The following is a 17,456-nucleotide window of genomic DNA, read 5'->3' as shown; positions in this document are numbered from 1 at the left end:
ATATAAAAAATGCAACCCATAAACACACAGACACTGCAACAACCATCTACCAAGATGTCGTGGCCAATATATATATATATATATATATACCAAACAAAAGCGCTGGCAGGTCGATAGACACACAAACAAACACAAATATACACACAAAATTCAAGCTTTCGCAACAAACTGTTGCCTCATCAGGAAAGAGGGAAGGAGAGGGAAAGACGAAAGGATGTGGGTTTTAAGGGAGAGGGTAAGGAGTCATTCCAATCCCGGGAGCGGAAAGACTTACCTTAGGGGGAAAAAAGGACAGGTATACACTCGCACACACACACATATCCATCCACACATACAGACACAAGCAGAAATATATATGTCTGCTTGTGTCTGTATGTGTGGATGGATATGTGTGTGTGTGCGAGTGTATACCTGTCCTTTTTTCCCCCTAAGGTAAGTCTTTCCGCTCCCGGGATTGGAATGACTCCTTACCCTCTCCCTTAAAACCCACATCCTTTCGTCTTTCCCTCTCCTTCCCTCTTTCCTGATGAGGCAACAGTTTGTTGCGAAAGCTTGAATTTTGTGTGTATATTTGTGTTTGTTTGTGTGTCTATCGACCTGCCAGCGCTTTTATATATATATATATATATATATATATATATATATATATATAAAAATGAAAAATGCTTCATTCCTCCCAGTGGTCCCCCATTCCTAATGTGTTAATCCAAGCACATGCCTTGATACCATAATGCCATGCTACATTCTGATGGCAGCGCTTGATTTTGTTGTTTTCTTTTTGGGACTTCCGGTCCACTGAGCATTGTTTGTTTCTATATTTATTATTTTCAGGTTTTGGTTCACTCTGTCCTTGCCTCGGGGACTACCAGTTGTTGATGTCTGCACATTTTCTCTGACCGACATAGAAGAACTGCATCAGGTGATCAGGGTGGATGTATTGCGCAAGGGGCAGTTTAGGTATGAGTTCATGATTCGTGGCCAGTCTGAAGACAGTGACATATGGAATATGTACTCACAGTGTACTCGCACTCCCAGTGAAATTATGCCAGATCATATTGGGCAGGTAAGTGCCACACAGGAATAATGTTTGGCCTCTCTCAGTGATTTGGGAAAGAATATCAACTTCTTAGAAGTCAGTTCCCCTTCTCAGTCCCAAATCTATAGGTTTCAGGCACAGAATACTCACTCAAGTAATTGCACTAAGGATTTAAGTTTGGTAATGACTGACCCTTCTTTAAAAGGCAGAGTTAGAGAATTACTCATTGGGGTAATGGCCTTCCAGATGAGGTTAAGTGCTTTTAGAGTGGGAAAAGGAGTTTATGTGGAAGCACTGACTGATCAGGACCAAGGCCCACCAGGCGTGTATGAACATGCTATGATTCTGGTCATTTCACCTAGCTTCTGAATCCCCTTTGCAGGGTTATACAAGGAATATACTATTTAGCAATTGATGCTATACCTTATTTAATGAAGGTTTTGTGTTTTCAGTCAACCTGGAAAGGCAGCTCAGTGTTTTTAATATTCCTTGGGAGGTATAGTAGTTTTTCATGTGATATCCTCTTTGTGTAAAGGTTCATTCAGCAACTGTCTTAGATAGTCATTGCAGTGTACGAGAATTGCGTACCTGCATTTTAAGAGAACGGCTCTCTGAAAGAGTTCTGAATGATTTAATCAATCAGCATATTTTTCGTGTTCAGCGCACTGTGGAATTCATGACTAAGTCTATAAATGAAGTGCACACCACTGCGATTGCTTTAAATGTGAATTTATCAGAGGCATATGGAGTTAGTATTATTGTACAAGGAATTCATCCCGAGGATCATTCCCACATTTTGTTTTCAAAAGAACCAGTCACTTACCAAAGCCTAGATATTTTGGTTACTAATATCATTGGGTTTCTCATGCTAAACCTAACACCTCAGACCAGGGCAGGAGGATGCAAGGGCTTTGCTATTGTTGCGATGAACTCAGACATTTTGCTCGGAACTCCCATGCTCCCCAAGAGAAGATTTTGAACAGTTGGATAAAGGTAGATGCTCAGCTTGATATATCTTTCTGCGATCTTGTAACAACATGGTGGGTGTAAAGTTCCTTCCTTGCCTTTTGCTTGCACTTACCTCAACAATGAGACAGTATGTGCCTTGCTTGACTCAGGTTGTACTATGTCCTTGTTGGACTACCAGTGATATTCCAGATATTGGTGTATTTGTAAACTATCCAAGGTACGCAATAGGAAGCTGTAGGGCATTTAACAGGCAGCAATTGGATTTGATAGGCACACTGGGTGCACTGAGATATTGAGGAATTTTCCTGCCCTGTTCAGGACACTGTGGTGAAGGGGTAGTGTACCAATGTCCTGTTAGGATGAGTTTTTATAGGAAAAACTGGGTTAGTGTTGCACTATGCTCAGGTTTCATACTTATTTAAAGATTTTGTTCTGCAAGCATACTCATCATTGTACTATGGTTTCTGAATCTAGTGAGTTTGAGTCGAGTCATTTATCTAATTGCAACTACTTCGTGAAATGCTTCTGTTCTACATTTGTTCCAATGAAATATTGATCCCTTGTTAAAATCACTTTAATTCACAACAATTATCTGGTGCTCAATTTGCATTTGTAATAATAATAATAATAATAATAATTTTGTGGCTCAATAAATTTAAAACTGTTTTGAATGAACAATGAAGAATGCTCAATTCCCCCACGTGCTCCTGTCACTCCTAATGTGTTAAGCTGAACACACGTCATGGTACCATAGTGCCACGTTACAGATTTGCACATGCAAAAGGTTGTGCCAAAATGTTACCGTAAAACCTCACAACTGAGCAGGGCAATCAAAGAAACATGTGCCTTGATCTTTCTGAGACAATTGCCAATGACCACGAATGGTTCAGTCGTGAGATCACACAGGTGATGAATCCTGGATTTTTGAGTATGATCCTGAGACAAAGTGAGGAGAGGCACTGAAACATCTGCTTGAAAGAAAAAAGCTCAAATGACCAAATCAAAGATCAAAACAATGACAATTTGCTTTTTTGACAGTATGGGTTGTTATGCACAAAGAATTTGTTCCGCCAGAACAAACTGTCAACCATATGTTTTACAAAGATGTCTTTGAAGGGCTCAGGAAAAGGGTGACTTGAGTGAGACCAGACATTGCAGACAAGTGGATGCTGCATCATGGCAATGCCATGTCACAAGACCTTGTGACTTTTTCCTTTTTCTGAAATTGAAAAATTCTTAAAAGGATGTCATTTTTGGAGTCTGGAGAACAGTCAAAAGAATGTGACCGACACGTTAAACGCCCTACCTGCTGTAGCCTTTCAGCACTGCTACTAAGACTGGGAACAATGATTCTGCTGCTGTACAGCTGCCAAAGGGAACTACTTTGAAGGGGACAATACTGTTGTTCGAAAACAATAAAAACTTCAATAGATAAAAAATCAGTCTCATTACTTTTCTCACACATCTCATATATTTACTCTCTCTGATTTCGCAAGTACTGGTTGAGGTGGTTTTTTCCTTATTGTGAGTTGACTTCAAAGTAATCTATATATTGTGAGATGTCAAGTCTTCACTCGTTCTCCTGTAATAATAGTTACATTCTTTTCCAAATTTCCTGGTCAGCATCTTGTTTTCTCTTGTATTTCAGGTCCTGCTATTAAGTGCCACGTATTTAACCACAGACTTTGTTTCCACTTGCAGTGGGGTGAGGGCTATAAGAGAGCTTCTGCATTTAAATAAACTCACTATGAAATCACAAAACACTGTCTCTATAATTCTTCTATATTCAAATAAGTTATAAACTCACAACAACTATTAATTAACAAAGCTTTTCAGACATTTCATACATGATGCTTCAATGCTTCGACAAAACCAGAAGTCCGTACTTAACTCCAGACAGCATGGCATAGAGTCTATATAACAACATTCATTTTTCTTTTGTGCTTGGCCATTGTCATCAGGCCCCTTTCTTCTATGGAGTCCACAGCACTCCCAAAGCATCACTGCAAAGTGCAAGCGACCCGTCACTGGCCAGTTCAAATTACACATCCGTTGCTGCTTCCTGCGATGTGCCCACATTTTTCTTTCTCATATCTGCACATAAATTCCATCATATCTGGGCACAGTAGATGCTTTTTACTCTACTGCTAATTAAGTCACGTTTTCCACACACACAGCTTTCAACGGTCTAGTAAAAGGAAAGTGAGACATGTTGCTATGCTTTATAGCAATATGTACCACTACAAGATGCACCTACAGGTACGGATGATGGATAATGGGACACTGAACTTTGTCCTCCCTCAAAACTTCTGGCTTTGTAACAGATTTCTTTGCAAAGGAAGCATATAAAGAGGTAAAGATAGGAGGCTTTGTCGCCTTTTATTCTTTTCTGGTTTCAGCACAGGGAATCTGCTTCATCAGTTATTTTCTGAATTTTGCATTCCTCTGAGGAAACTGGGTAGTCTCCGCCACAGCCTGCGTAGCTCTCACGACAGTTAAATGCATATTGCTGGAGAGGGATAGTCAGTTCCAGATTCATGGGCTGCCTTTCCACACTTCATGCATCATGTCCACAACTCACCATGTATGGCGAAATAGCTAGCATTTGTAGCAATCATAGGGTTAGGCAAGTAAGAACCTTAAGTCGGAGGAATCGTGCCATGGTGTGTTCCAGCAGTGGTGGAGAATTGAAGGGCACAGGGAAGGTAGCAGTCTCCTCAATCACTCCATTAATTTTTCACATCCTTTGTTCCGCATCTACTATCCCCTGTGATGCTCATTCTTGTTTTGAGTTCTGAGATGTCTATGCCCGTAATATCATGAAATGTGACCACATCCTTGCCTGACCTGAGGGCATTGTGTAACTCAACAATTATGTCATAGTCACTTAATTTTTGTGACTTCCCAAGAGGTCCCGCCTGCTTTGCCCTGATAGTCTCAACCAACATTGTACCATTTAAAATCCATTTAACGGACTTTAAGGTACCAGGAAGCTCTTCTTATGCTTTATGAATATGGAAAGGGGACACTTTCTCACACATCCCTCCTCCCTCTTGAGCACTACAAACAAGTTCTGACTGAAGACTCCCTGAGCCCCATTACTAAATGCAGTATTATTTTCATGAGGATTATGGTGATACACACATCACACTGGGAGTAAAGGTACCGAGTGGATTCGCCACAGTGTTTCCCCAAGCAGCTAGGAACATATAGGTCCACCAAGACAGACTCTCAATTGCCTGGGTAAGGCTTATACAACTGAGATTGCCTGCTAATGACTCTTTCTCCACAAGTCACACGTCTCATCAGTGTGCAGCAGATCTAGAGACTGTGGGTCTTTTATAGAGGTTTCTACCATCCTCACAATCTGCGCAGATGAGGTAATATCCCCATTCCCCTTGACACACAACCTTCCACCACTGTGCCATATGGTGTTCACTGAAACATGCCCAGAGCTTATGGTTACAAAGAACTTGAGCTCCCCGAGATACTCGCCAGACATTTAGGACTCAGGGGAAGTGTTGGTGGGGGGGGGGGGGGGGGGTGGCGGCTTGATATGTGGCTTTTCAAGTGCCATGGCTGCATCAAGCAGTACCCTCAAGATTTTTGTATAAAAACTCATTGTTATAGAATGGTAGTACTACCTGAGGTAAAACAAGCTAAAAGCAACAACGGTGAAATTAGATGCTTAGAAAAAAATGTATCTTATAAAATATGACAATTCACATAAAGCAAATGTTGTGGAGTATCAGGCTGCTGGCTTCTTTCCAATACCATGTATTTTACTTACATTTAGAAACAAATTACATCTACATCTACATCCATACTCCGCAAGCCACCTGACAGTGTGTGGCGGAGGGAATTACTGCTGCAGCGTGAGATTGTATCTAGCGAAGATTATTTCTAGGTCTCAAAATATATACTCGTGTACTCTGGAAAGGCATATAATCAGGACAGGGCTAGGAAGCTGTACTTATTTGTTACTTGGTTAATTATTCATTCATAGATCATTTCGACATGTCAGTCTAATAGAAAGAAAACATACAAAAAAGATAACTAATTCATATATACATGTACAGAATGGCTTACTAGTCTACTCTGATAATTATTTCTATGTTGTGCATTTTTTGTTTGTTTGTTTGTACAAAAGTGCTAATGAATGAGGAACAAAATTATTTATTTAGGCCTACATTTGCCCATCACTAAAAACTCCTGTGTGTGTGTGTGTGTGTGTGTGTGTGTGTGTGTGTGGGCGCGCGCGCGCACGTGCGCGCTCTGACACTTTAACTAAAATTTCCAGCCATACATAATTAAACTAATTTGATGCTTTTTATACAATGAGTATCTTGTGCTCAGTCTACAGCCACATCAGAAAATTATTTCAGCCTCTATTAATATATTGTAATTGATTAATAGGAAATGATCTTACATTTTCTCCAGATTAATTCAAAGCCCTCTTCACAGCATTATGAGAGCTGTCAAGTGTGTGTTTTCAGCACAATTTCACAAGTCTACATACACAAATATTTTGAACCCTGCTTCACATATTGTCTTTGCTCATTCTCTCATTATTGATGAATAAGTTTTCCAAGAAGTAAAAACTGAACAACCTGTACATTCAACATTTTCTGTATCTCTGCTGAAAGTCTGTTCATTAATGATTCTCAATAATTTTTGTTGCAACATGAGAAAACTCTCTGTCAATATGGACGTCTATAGTGGACAGAAACGTCTTGCTGAAATCCTGGAATTTAACGAATGCAATGAAAGATTATTTACAAATGTGAGCCAAATGCCAAATATAGTGCCCTACAAGTAGTGATTTGTTTTAGAAATTATCATTTCCCTCTCAGGACAAAACTATGGTACCACTACCACATTCTTTGCAAAGACCCTTTGGCAGTCCAGAATGTTGATTGGTTCAGTATTTTATTCCAGCAGAGAAATTAGAAGTTAGAGAAGAAAGAAATTGATAGTTTAACACCCCAAGACCACTAAAAGCATGAGCTTGGATAGGAGGAGAAAGGGGAAGGAAATCGGCCATGGCTTTGTTGTAGGAACAATTTCAGCATTCATCATATATTGTAACAGCTGAAAATCTACATAATGGTGAACAGATGGGGATTACAATCCTGCTCCTTCCAAATACAGATGAAGTTCCATAACCAATGAGTTGCTTCTCTTACGAACTAAACATTTCTTGAGTAAATTATTTTCTGCAAAGGTTTACTATGAGTTGCTAGTAGTTAATGTGGCCAATAATTATCAATACTACTTCTGAAACACACATCTACCAATTAAATATTTTTGTCTATTTCAAAATACAAACTGTGAAAGTGGTGTAGTATAATGAGTACGCTATGGTAATTATCAAAATATCTGAACAAACATGACTAACATAATTATAGGTTATCCTTAAGCTAGTGAACAATTGGAATTTTCTGCCAAGTAAAATTTGTACAATTCAAAAAGCAGTGCAGCAACTACTTTTAGAAAGAAAATGCATTGTAATGTCTACTCTTGAAATGTAGTTGAGTGACTAGGCAGGTACGGTAGACAGAATTTATTCACTAAATTTAAGACTGTAGATGGTAAGAGTTCAGGTTGATGATACATTTGTTGACTTTCAGGAAACCTTCACTACAATTCAATATTGTTTAGCTTGTAAAACATGTTCCTTCAAAATAATGAAACAAGTATACTGTTGGATTGAAAATATCACATTAACCCAGAACACTGCTCTTAATGGGGAAGACACTATCAAACATTTATTTACTTAGCACCCATTTTATTACATTCAAAGTTCAATTACATTGTCAAAGTAACTTGTAATTTTACATCAAGGCAAGATCCTTTCTTATGAACACATCTTCAGGACTGTAGTAACATAAACTGTTTGCAACTTAATGAGGCACAAGCAAAATAAAATTAGAGAAAATAGACATATTGCTGAAAACTCACTTCAATATCTTGGTCAATTTTACTAAAGTATTAAATATTGCAGTTAAAGAGGCATAACAACATGTGGAATTTCATATCCACATAAATAGCACAGAAGACAGGTACATATTTAAGACACATGAGTACATTAGTGAAAGGAGTTTAGTTCTGCCTATGAATACTTTGATAACTATGAACTTTTGTTTACAGAGATTAATGTTTGGTATTTATATTACATTATCTGGCAGTGCACAGCAGAGGATTTTGGCTCATAAACTACACTGTCCTGATACTCAGATTTACTGTGTACATCCCTATGACAGTCATCCCTATCTCTTGTTTGATAACTGTGGCACTCACTGTTCAACACTGAAAACTCTCTACGGCTCTTAATGAAGCCTATACTTTCAAATATAAATATAGATGGCATGGTCATGATTTTTAATTCCTTAAAAATACCTCTATATGATTTTCTGTAAGCAAAATCCTTTATTAAACTAATAGCTTTCTTTTGAAGTTTAAAAAGATTGCTTAACAAAAGAGGTATTTCCTCAGAATTGTATGTCATATGTTAGTAGACTGTGCATGTAGGCACGGCAAGCATTTAGTACTGTTTCAACATTGCAACAATCTTTAAGCATTCTTAATATGTTACACCATTGGCTAAATTTTTTGTTAAGCATTTCTATACGTTTTTCCCTCATTATATAAATTGATAAGACTCCTTACACAGATGGGGTAAGCTTCCTTCGGCCGCTTGTCTCAGCAGAGACAGACGGTCAAACACATCATGCAGGAATGCCCACTAAGGGCATATGAGGGTGACCCACAGGATTTCCTAATGGTGACCCAAGAGGCAATCTACTATATATTATCTAAGCTGGACGTTTGTTTGTGATTTCTCTTCTGTGAATGGAAATTTACAATTAGTGGTGTCCTTATATACAAACTGTTATTTATTGTTCTGTTTATACATATGTGTTTTTTTTTAAATCGTGTTGTTTCTGTAATTTTTACTGTGATGTTATGAGCCATACGCTAAATAAATAATATGTTTTTCCCATCTTAAATGTCCATCCACTTACAATTCTAAAATTTTATGTGATTCTGTTGCTGAATTTGGCTATTCCCTAATGTAAACTTTATGTTGGACCTATTTTTGTTCCTTATATGGCTGAAATTTATCCATACAGTTTTCTTGTCTTTAATAATTAGACAGTTATCTTTAAATCATTTTTCAGCCATTTCTACGGTTTTATCGGTCTTTTGCTGTCACTCATAATCATTCTTTCCTTTTATAAAGAAGCTAGTATTGTCACCAAATAATATAGTATCAACTTTGAAAATTGTTGTGGTAAATTAATAAATACCAAGGGATATATAGAGGGAAACATTCCACATAGGAAAAATATATATCTAAAAACAAAGATGATGTGACTTACCAAATGAAAGTGCTGGCAGGTCGACAGACACACAAACAAACACAAACATACACACAAAATTCAAGCTTTCGCAACAAACTGTTGCCTCATCAGGGAAGAGGGAAGGAGAGGGAAAGACGAAAGGATGTGGGTTTTAAGGGAGGGGTAAGGAGTAATTCCAATCCCGGGAGCGGAAAGACTTACCTTAGGGGGAAAAAAGGACGGGTGTATATATACACACACACACAAGCAGACATATTTAAAGACAAAGAGTTTTAAAACCCACATCCTTTCGTCTTTCCCTCTCCTTCCCTCTTTCCTGACGAGGCAACAGTTTGTTGCGAAAGCTTGAATTTTGTGTGTATGTTTGTGTTTGTTTGTGTGTCTGTCGACCTGCCAGCACTTTCATTTGGTAAGTCACATCATCTTTGTTTATATATATATGTGTGTGTGTGTGTGTGTGTGTGTGTGTGTGTGTGTGTGTGTCCATTCGCATGAATGGTAATGTTGGTAATGAGGATCACCCTGTGGCTAAACATGCCTTGGTGCACGGCCAGAACATCTTGGCACAGTGTTACACCATCCGGGTTATCTGGATACTTCCCACCAACACCAACCTATCCGAACTCCGGAGATGGGAACTTGCTCTTCAATATATCCTCTCTTCCCGTTACCCACCAGGCCTCAATCTCCGTTAATTTCAAGTTGCCGCCACTCATACCTCACCTGTCATTCAACATAATCTTTGCCTCTTCACTTCCGCCTCGACTGACATCTCTGCCCAAACTCTTTGTCTTTAAATATCTCTGCTTGTGAGATGTCTGCTTGTGTCTGTATATGTGTGGATGGATATGTGTGTGTGTGCGAGTGTATACCCGTCCCTTTTTCCCCCTAAGGTAAGTCTTTCCGCTCCCGGGATTGGAATGACTCCTTACCCTCTCCCTTAAAACCCACATCCTTTCTATATATATAAAAACACACGCACAGAGTGGTAAACATTACCATCCTGGATACAGGTACATTGGGCCTTTCACTTATTGGAGGTTCTACCTTTGTCTTTGAATTAAATTTACTTGTGATGGAGTTTTGTGCTACATTAATACAATGATAATTAAATATAGTAACAGAAGAGAAGTAGATAATCAAAATTTCATTTCTGTGTTTTAAGGTGATTTTATTACTTGCTTTATTGTGTCTGCCTGTATAATCATTAATAACTTTCCACGTTAATTTCATTTTGTTGTTTCTCTTTCTGATTTAGGAATCACTGTGCTTCTCTTTTTTGCCGCAACTACAGCTTCCCTTTACTTTTTCCTATAGTACTTCAAGTGTGGTTTCAAGGTAGTATTTTGCTTTTCACATTTATATAGCATTCAAAGACTTTCTGATGACTATTTGATTTCACTTATAATCCATATATTTGATTTTTTGTTAATTTTCATAGGAAATGAAATATTATAGCAGTCTATATAATTAGACAAGAACATACTGCATTTTATATCTACAGAACCATTGGTTTCTGTATCACAGTTTCCATTTTTAAAACATGATATTAAAGACCCTAATGCTGTCATCATTAATTAATCTTCTCTCAACGTAGTTCTCAGTTACATTCCTTATGAGATTTTTTAAAAATTAATTTAAATGCTTGATGATCAGAGAGAACTGTATCCAATACCTCAGCTTTACTGGTACATATTGATTTATCAGTGAATATTTGATCAATACTAGTTTCATTTCTGCTGGTGTATCTGGTGGCATCCTCTGCATTTGCATTCATATAGGCCTACTATGTTTCTAGCAGATTAACATGTTTCTGCCCCTTTGTGCAGCTGTTCTCGAAATTAACATTGAAACCTCCAGTATAATATTGTATTTTGATTGACTATTTAAACAGTTTAGAAGGTTTTCCAAATCATCAGATAACAGTTTCAAATGAAAGTAGCGTCAAGTGTACCTCAAGGAAATATATCTGGTTGGTTGCTAAATATAGCTCCAATATCATCTGACTATTAAGGTGTGTGTCTACTAGAACACAAACTTCCGCACATCACTTTCAGAAGCCACGCCTGCAAATTCTTTGGCTTGTCAACATCCTCAGCAAGTTGAGTTCCACAAGTTTTTTCAACTTCCAGAAGTAGCTTCTGTAAATTAGTGGAAAGAGTTTCTTGCATCTTGCTGCAAATACTTGCCAATTTTGCCAGTTGCGGGAAGTTGTTCTCAAACTTGCACAAGTTTTGTTTGTCAATACTGGTACAAAAATGTCTGTGTGAAAAAGGAGAATGTACAAAGACAGACGGGCCAAAGCTAATATAGCACTGGAACCCATGAACATGTATAATTGGCCACAGTCAACTGAAGAAATGCAAAATGAGTGTATTGATTACTTTGTTTCAACAGAAAGGGAAGCAGAATGGCAATACAGATGTCTTTAAATTTTAGCAGAATTTTAGTGTTAACATAAATGATTTACCATAAAGGATTTACATTATAACAAAAGTAAAAATACTGTTCATAGAAATCAATGATTAATTAAAAGGGGGCCTCTTGGCAAGGTACTTGCCATATTTTTGTATCCCGTTTTCAAATATTTGATTGTACAATAGACAAGAGATATTTAACAATTGCATATAACATACTCAGAAATTTTCTTCAGCATGTGATGACAGCAGCCATTTGTAATTTAGTAGCTACTGAGATTTGTGAGGAGTGGGCCCAGAGCCCTTCAAAACAAGTAATACATCAGTTCCTTTAAAATGGAGACAAAAGTTCAAGCAACTTTCTCTTAACAAGCTTCAGTTCTTCTCACAAGTCTTGAATCCTTCATTATTCATCTGCATTATGTGAACTTTATCTTCATTCTAGTGATGTGACCAAGAAGATGGAGAAGACGTCTGCCAGGATTTGTTTGCTTCATAGTTGCTATATCCTGGCGATATAAAGTGGGTGAACGAATTTGAATGGCAGTTCTTTTCTTCTGATTCCAGTACCTGAATTTATTTATACTCTTATATTGACCACGACGTGATGTACCGGTTGATTTAAATCTAATAGTCGCCAATAGTTGAACAGTGTAGTACGTCATACCAACACCATGAGGCTGATTATTTCGTTTTACCGCCACGCAACGTTTATGCTACGCATTATCAATAAAACTTACCTTCTTTTGTAATATATGATACTGCTTCACATCTCTTACATAATAATCGTACTTTCCTTACAGCCCTAAACATTGTGAACTACATTACAGAACACAAGACCATAGCAGACGCACAAAGCGTTTGTTTACCGATATATTATTCAAATATCTTTGACCAGAGTTAATTTTTACCACCAGAGTTCAGTGTATACTGTATACCACAGTCTAACATAACAGTCGCGACACTTCGCCTAAATTTTGTTGCCTTCAGCGCCAGCAGCGCCCCAAGCGGCCGGTAGGTTGAACTGTGAGTTCGGCGCGATCGTGAAATCGAATAGTGACTGTTTATTTTGATTTACACAATGGTTTCTACCATCGGGAGCGTTTGTAGCGCAATAAATTGCAGCAGCAGTAGGAAGAAGACACCACAGCTGTCTTTTTCAGGTTTCCTAAGGATCCTGAGAGGTATATACCATCATGTTACTAAAGTGTATCGTCAGGATTCACTTGCAAACTGTATGTGTATAAATGATGAATGTTTCGTTTTAGGAGCAAAAAATGGCTAGTTCATAGCAGATGAGAAGACCTTATGAAGAAACACCCGGTTTACCTGTATAATAATATTAGGTTTTGTTCGCTACATTTCGAACAAAACCAGTTCATGAACGCAGACAATAACAAACTCGTGTGGAATGCAGTACTCATACTGTTTGACATTCCAAATAAGCCACCTCAACTGACGATGAAGAAGATACTGCCACAAAGGTTCGACAGTCAATCTAAAGCTGTAAAACAGTCCTATGACACAGAAGCAGCCAGTTCAACTCTCCATGTATTAGTGCCAGATTCGTGAGAATCATCAACACAGACCTGCTTTGACGATGAAGTGGTTAGATTAAGTGCAGCTGTTCGTGTCTTACAAAAGCGTGTGAAGTGTCAGAATGTGCAGATCGCTAGACTTCGAGCGAAACTATTATGGGACAAGGAAAGTGCCTACAGACAGACTGTTTGAAAATTATTCAGATATTTGGTTTTGCGTGAAATGTAATGTAATCAGCTCATTATAATGTTTTCAGCATATTTCTCCCACTATTTGTCAGTTGCTTGTCCTACTTAGAATAATATAAAGATGAAGGTCGTACTTGTGGCAACAAGCGACAGTGACAAACACAGTAGGCCTACAGAACGATAAACGAGCTGTCCATCGCTTTTGCATGTAGAGGTACACGTCCGTGCTTCTTACATGTGAATCTGTGTGTTTAAATTCTTTTGATATCAAAGTGGTAAGCTGCAATTCTGTCCAATGTCACAAGTGTTTCTTCACGAATGTATTGTAGCTTGCCACTCTATTCATGGTTTTTGTCCATACTTTCGCTTATTTTAGAATCATTTTTAGAAACATATATGCTTTCTGATACTACACAAACTCTTGGAGGCAAGAATCTAACTCGAATAATTCGGAAATTACGTAGGAAATGGATGCAAACACACATTATGCTTACGACGCGTCTGACGTTCACCTTACCTGCCGCTTGAAGCGCTAGTGTCGCTCCAACTGTCAAACGGCAACAACTTTTACAGCAGTGAGTGTCGCGACTGTTATGTTAGACTGTGCTGTATACCACCACGGTGGAGCGAGGCCGAAAATAATAATAATAATAATAATACAGGGTCATAGCGGGAATGACTAATAGCATGCTATCCCAAAATGAAAAAAAAATAAGAAAAACGCAGGACAGAAAACAACAGTTGATACACATGTTCCGCTGAATTGAAGGAATTTCGTGCACCAAGAAAACGAAGTTTTATACTTCCAAGTAATAAATAATTATTGACCACAGCATTTCGCGTTTCATCTAAGGGCTCAACGACAGCAAGAAGCTCCTGAAACATAAAAAAGTTTCGAAACTAGTAAATTTCTTTTGTATGTTTCGGGTCTCAGTAGCAACTTCTCGCAAAAACACTGTGGCCTTTCAAGTGCAGCTCATTTAGTTACCCTCTCATCTACAGGGTGATTCAAAAATGCATGTAAATATTTTAAGGGTGTATTTGTGAGGTAAATATAAGACAAAAATGTTCTATAAATGTTTTTCCATAAACGTTTAATTCCAGAGTTATCGTTAAATACGAAAGTCATGTCCGTATCAAAACGACGGCAGTGCAAGCAGCAGGATGCCATATTCTGGTACGTAATTCACATACGTATCTCCCAACAGTTGATTCGAAACTGCATGAATAGTGTTTGTTTTTGTTTGCACGTGATGTTTACTCCTACTGTACGGAAGATGGCGCTGATGTTGTTGGTAACGGTAAAGTACGTCCTGTCGTTCATTCATCGTCGGAAGGCTAAAGGTTTCGTGCACATGATGTACTCAAACAGTGAGTATGCTGATATGCACCTTGTGTATGGTGCAGCAGATGGAAATGCACTTGCAGCAAGACGAAGGTACAGTGAGCTGTTTCCAGGAAGACGGTTACCACGTCATCAGACGTTTGTATCTGTGGACAGACGTATGCGGGAGTATGGCATTCGTCCTGGGCCACATTCAGGTCGACCACTTGAGCATGCAGTGAACGTCGAGGAACATGTTTTGGACCTGGTAGACCAAGATCCATCTATCAGTACGAGACAAATTAGTGCAGCTGTACGACTTCCACAATCTACTGTATGGCGGCTGCTTCGGAGACAACAGTTGCATCCATTTCACCTGCAAAAAGTGCACGAATTGACACCTGAAGACTATCCTCGCCGTCAGCAATTCTGCCAGTGGTTACAAGAGCGTCATTTGAATGATCCAATGTTCATTCGGCGGATATTATTCACAGATGAGGCCATGTTTACTCGTGCGGGTGTAATCAATTCGCATAATATGCACCAGTGGGCTGTCGAGAATCCTGGCGCGAGAATTGTGCGTGGATATCAACATCAATTCTCCATAAACATTTGGTGTGGTATTGTGGGGAATTACTTACTCGGACCTCATGTTCTGCCTCCAAGGCTGAATGGGCACGCGTACTGCGAATTTTTGGAGGGAGAATTGCCTGGATTGTTACAGGATGTCCCTCTTGCAACACGAGCCACCATGTGGTTTATGCACGATGGTGCTCCCGCCAATTACAGCCGCAACGTAAGGGCGTACCTCAATTCTGCGTATCCACATCGATGGATAGGTCGCGGAGGACCAATTGCTTGGCCAGCCAGATCACCTGACCTGAACCCTTTAGACTTTTATTTATGGGGCCGACTAAAGACATTGGTGTATTCTTCTGCAGTACCGAACAGAGAAGTGCTACAACAAAGAATTGAAGGTGGTTGTGAAATTATTCGTGGAGAGTTGAACGGACTGTGTAATGTGCAGAGATCATTATGCGACGAGCACGGGTCTGTCTGCAAGTTCAGGGACAGCATTTTGAACATGCATTGCATTAAGATTTGTGCAAATACAGTACAGTACAGTACAGTCTGTAAAATGCTTCAATTTTCCTTAGTTATTGTGCATTGCTGTAGTTCAATCAACAGGACCTAAATTAATACAGTGTTCGCGAGGAATTGTTTCAGTTTGTTACGTCACGTTTATTTATCAGTTTGCGTTGTTAGTCCAAATGCACTGTAATTAAACTGTGGACTCTGGGAATTAAATACCTTACGTTGTATTGAATGTATTATCCTGTTTTGTTCATAACTCTGTAATAAGCCAAGTATGGAAAAAATTGTATAGAACATTTTTGTCTTATATTTACCTCACAAATACACCCTTGAAATATTTACATGCATTTTTGAATCACCCTGTATAACGAACATTGATCTCTAATTATTTCTTCAACTTTTGCAAACTTTGTATCAGTAGCTTGACTGCAACAAACACAATGGCACAAATAATGTCTGTTTGCCTTGGCAAGTGACTCCATGAAATGCGCGTAATGCCTATAGGGTGCTTCCACATACAAGCTGCCTGATGCAATAGATAGGTCCAGCATTTGATTGACAAATTTTCAGAGTATTCTGATTTTTAGCTTTATGTGGGCATCAAGGGTGCACATCTTGCAAAGTGTGCATTTGGAATGCGGAAAAATAATTGCTTAAATACCACTGTGTGACCTGTAATTAGTGCAATCTTGTATTCCCAGTTCCTACACGGGAGATCCAAGGGGGAGCAGAGGAGAGTGTATTGTACAGCTAGGTTTGTCAATATTGGTTCTCCATATTGTGTATGTAGTCTTTCGTGGGACAGTTGATGTCTGTGCACAAGCACCTGTCAGTTTAGGGTTTTCAATTTCTATGTAAATTCCCCCACGGAGCAAACAAAACTGTTGCCATTCAAGCTGCCCTTCTTTGTATACCACGCATTTAGTATCTCTTGATTATAGTTGATACCATACTTGGATTTAGTGTTCAGTTCGAGAGAGTTTACAGTTTGTCAATCTCCCCCTCCCCCCATATGTAACTTAATGTTATAATTTACACAATATTAATCAAAGTGTGCATTCATCATTAACAGAATTTCTTGTAGCACTAGGACTGTGAACACAGATCTGCATACTATAACCTCTAGTATATGAGTATGTAAATGTTGTGGAATGATACAGCTATCAATCATTTCTCCCTGCATTTGGGAAAGTCAGTCTCTCTGACCTTTTTCTTAGTGAAAGATCTTTCACTTACTGTCTAGATTTATTCAGTATCCTGTAATTTCTGATTGTGCTTGTGGACTCATGAAGCATGTCAGATTTATTGATGGCAGAAACTATGAATGGGTGCCTTTTCTTACCTGGAATGTTTTTTGTAGCTAGTCAAGCTGCAAGACTATCCACACGGTCTAGCCGTTTGACAAGCAATTAGAAAGTATCCTCTGGTAATTATAGCTTGTAATTTTTTAGAATCCTATCCACCTCCAAGATCTTCATTTTCATGCTACTTTAATCTCTGAACGTTTATTATCGATAATTTCAC

At 38.6% G+C, this 17,456-nt stretch overlaps 1 protein-coding gene across 1 annotated transcript in view; it reads right to left on the bottom strand.

Annotated features, from left to right (window-relative positions):
- LOC126259972 (28S ribosomal protein S27, mitochondrial) overlaps nt 1-12,670 on the bottom strand; it is a 56,726-nt gene extending 44,056 nt beyond the window's left edge. The window contains exon 1 of the mRNA XM_049957098.1: nt 12,527-12,670. Coding sequence (XP_049813055.1) covers nt 12,527-12,599 — 73 coding nt within the window. The 5' untranslated portion in view covers nt 12,600-12,670. The remainder of the gene's footprint in view (nt 1-12,526) is intronic.
- Nucleotides 12,671-17,456: the final 4,786 nt, after the last annotated feature.

This window comes from Schistocerca nitens, chromosome 5, assembly GCF_023898315.1.
Source record: "Schistocerca nitens isolate TAMUIC-IGC-003100 chromosome 5, iqSchNite1.1, whole genome shotgun sequence".
NCBI classification, from domain to species: Eukaryota; Metazoa; Arthropoda; class Insecta; order Orthoptera; family Acrididae; genus Schistocerca; species Schistocerca nitens.
The sequence above is the reverse complement of the archived record's forward strand: the minus strand, read 5'-3'. Positions and strand labels throughout refer to the sequence as shown.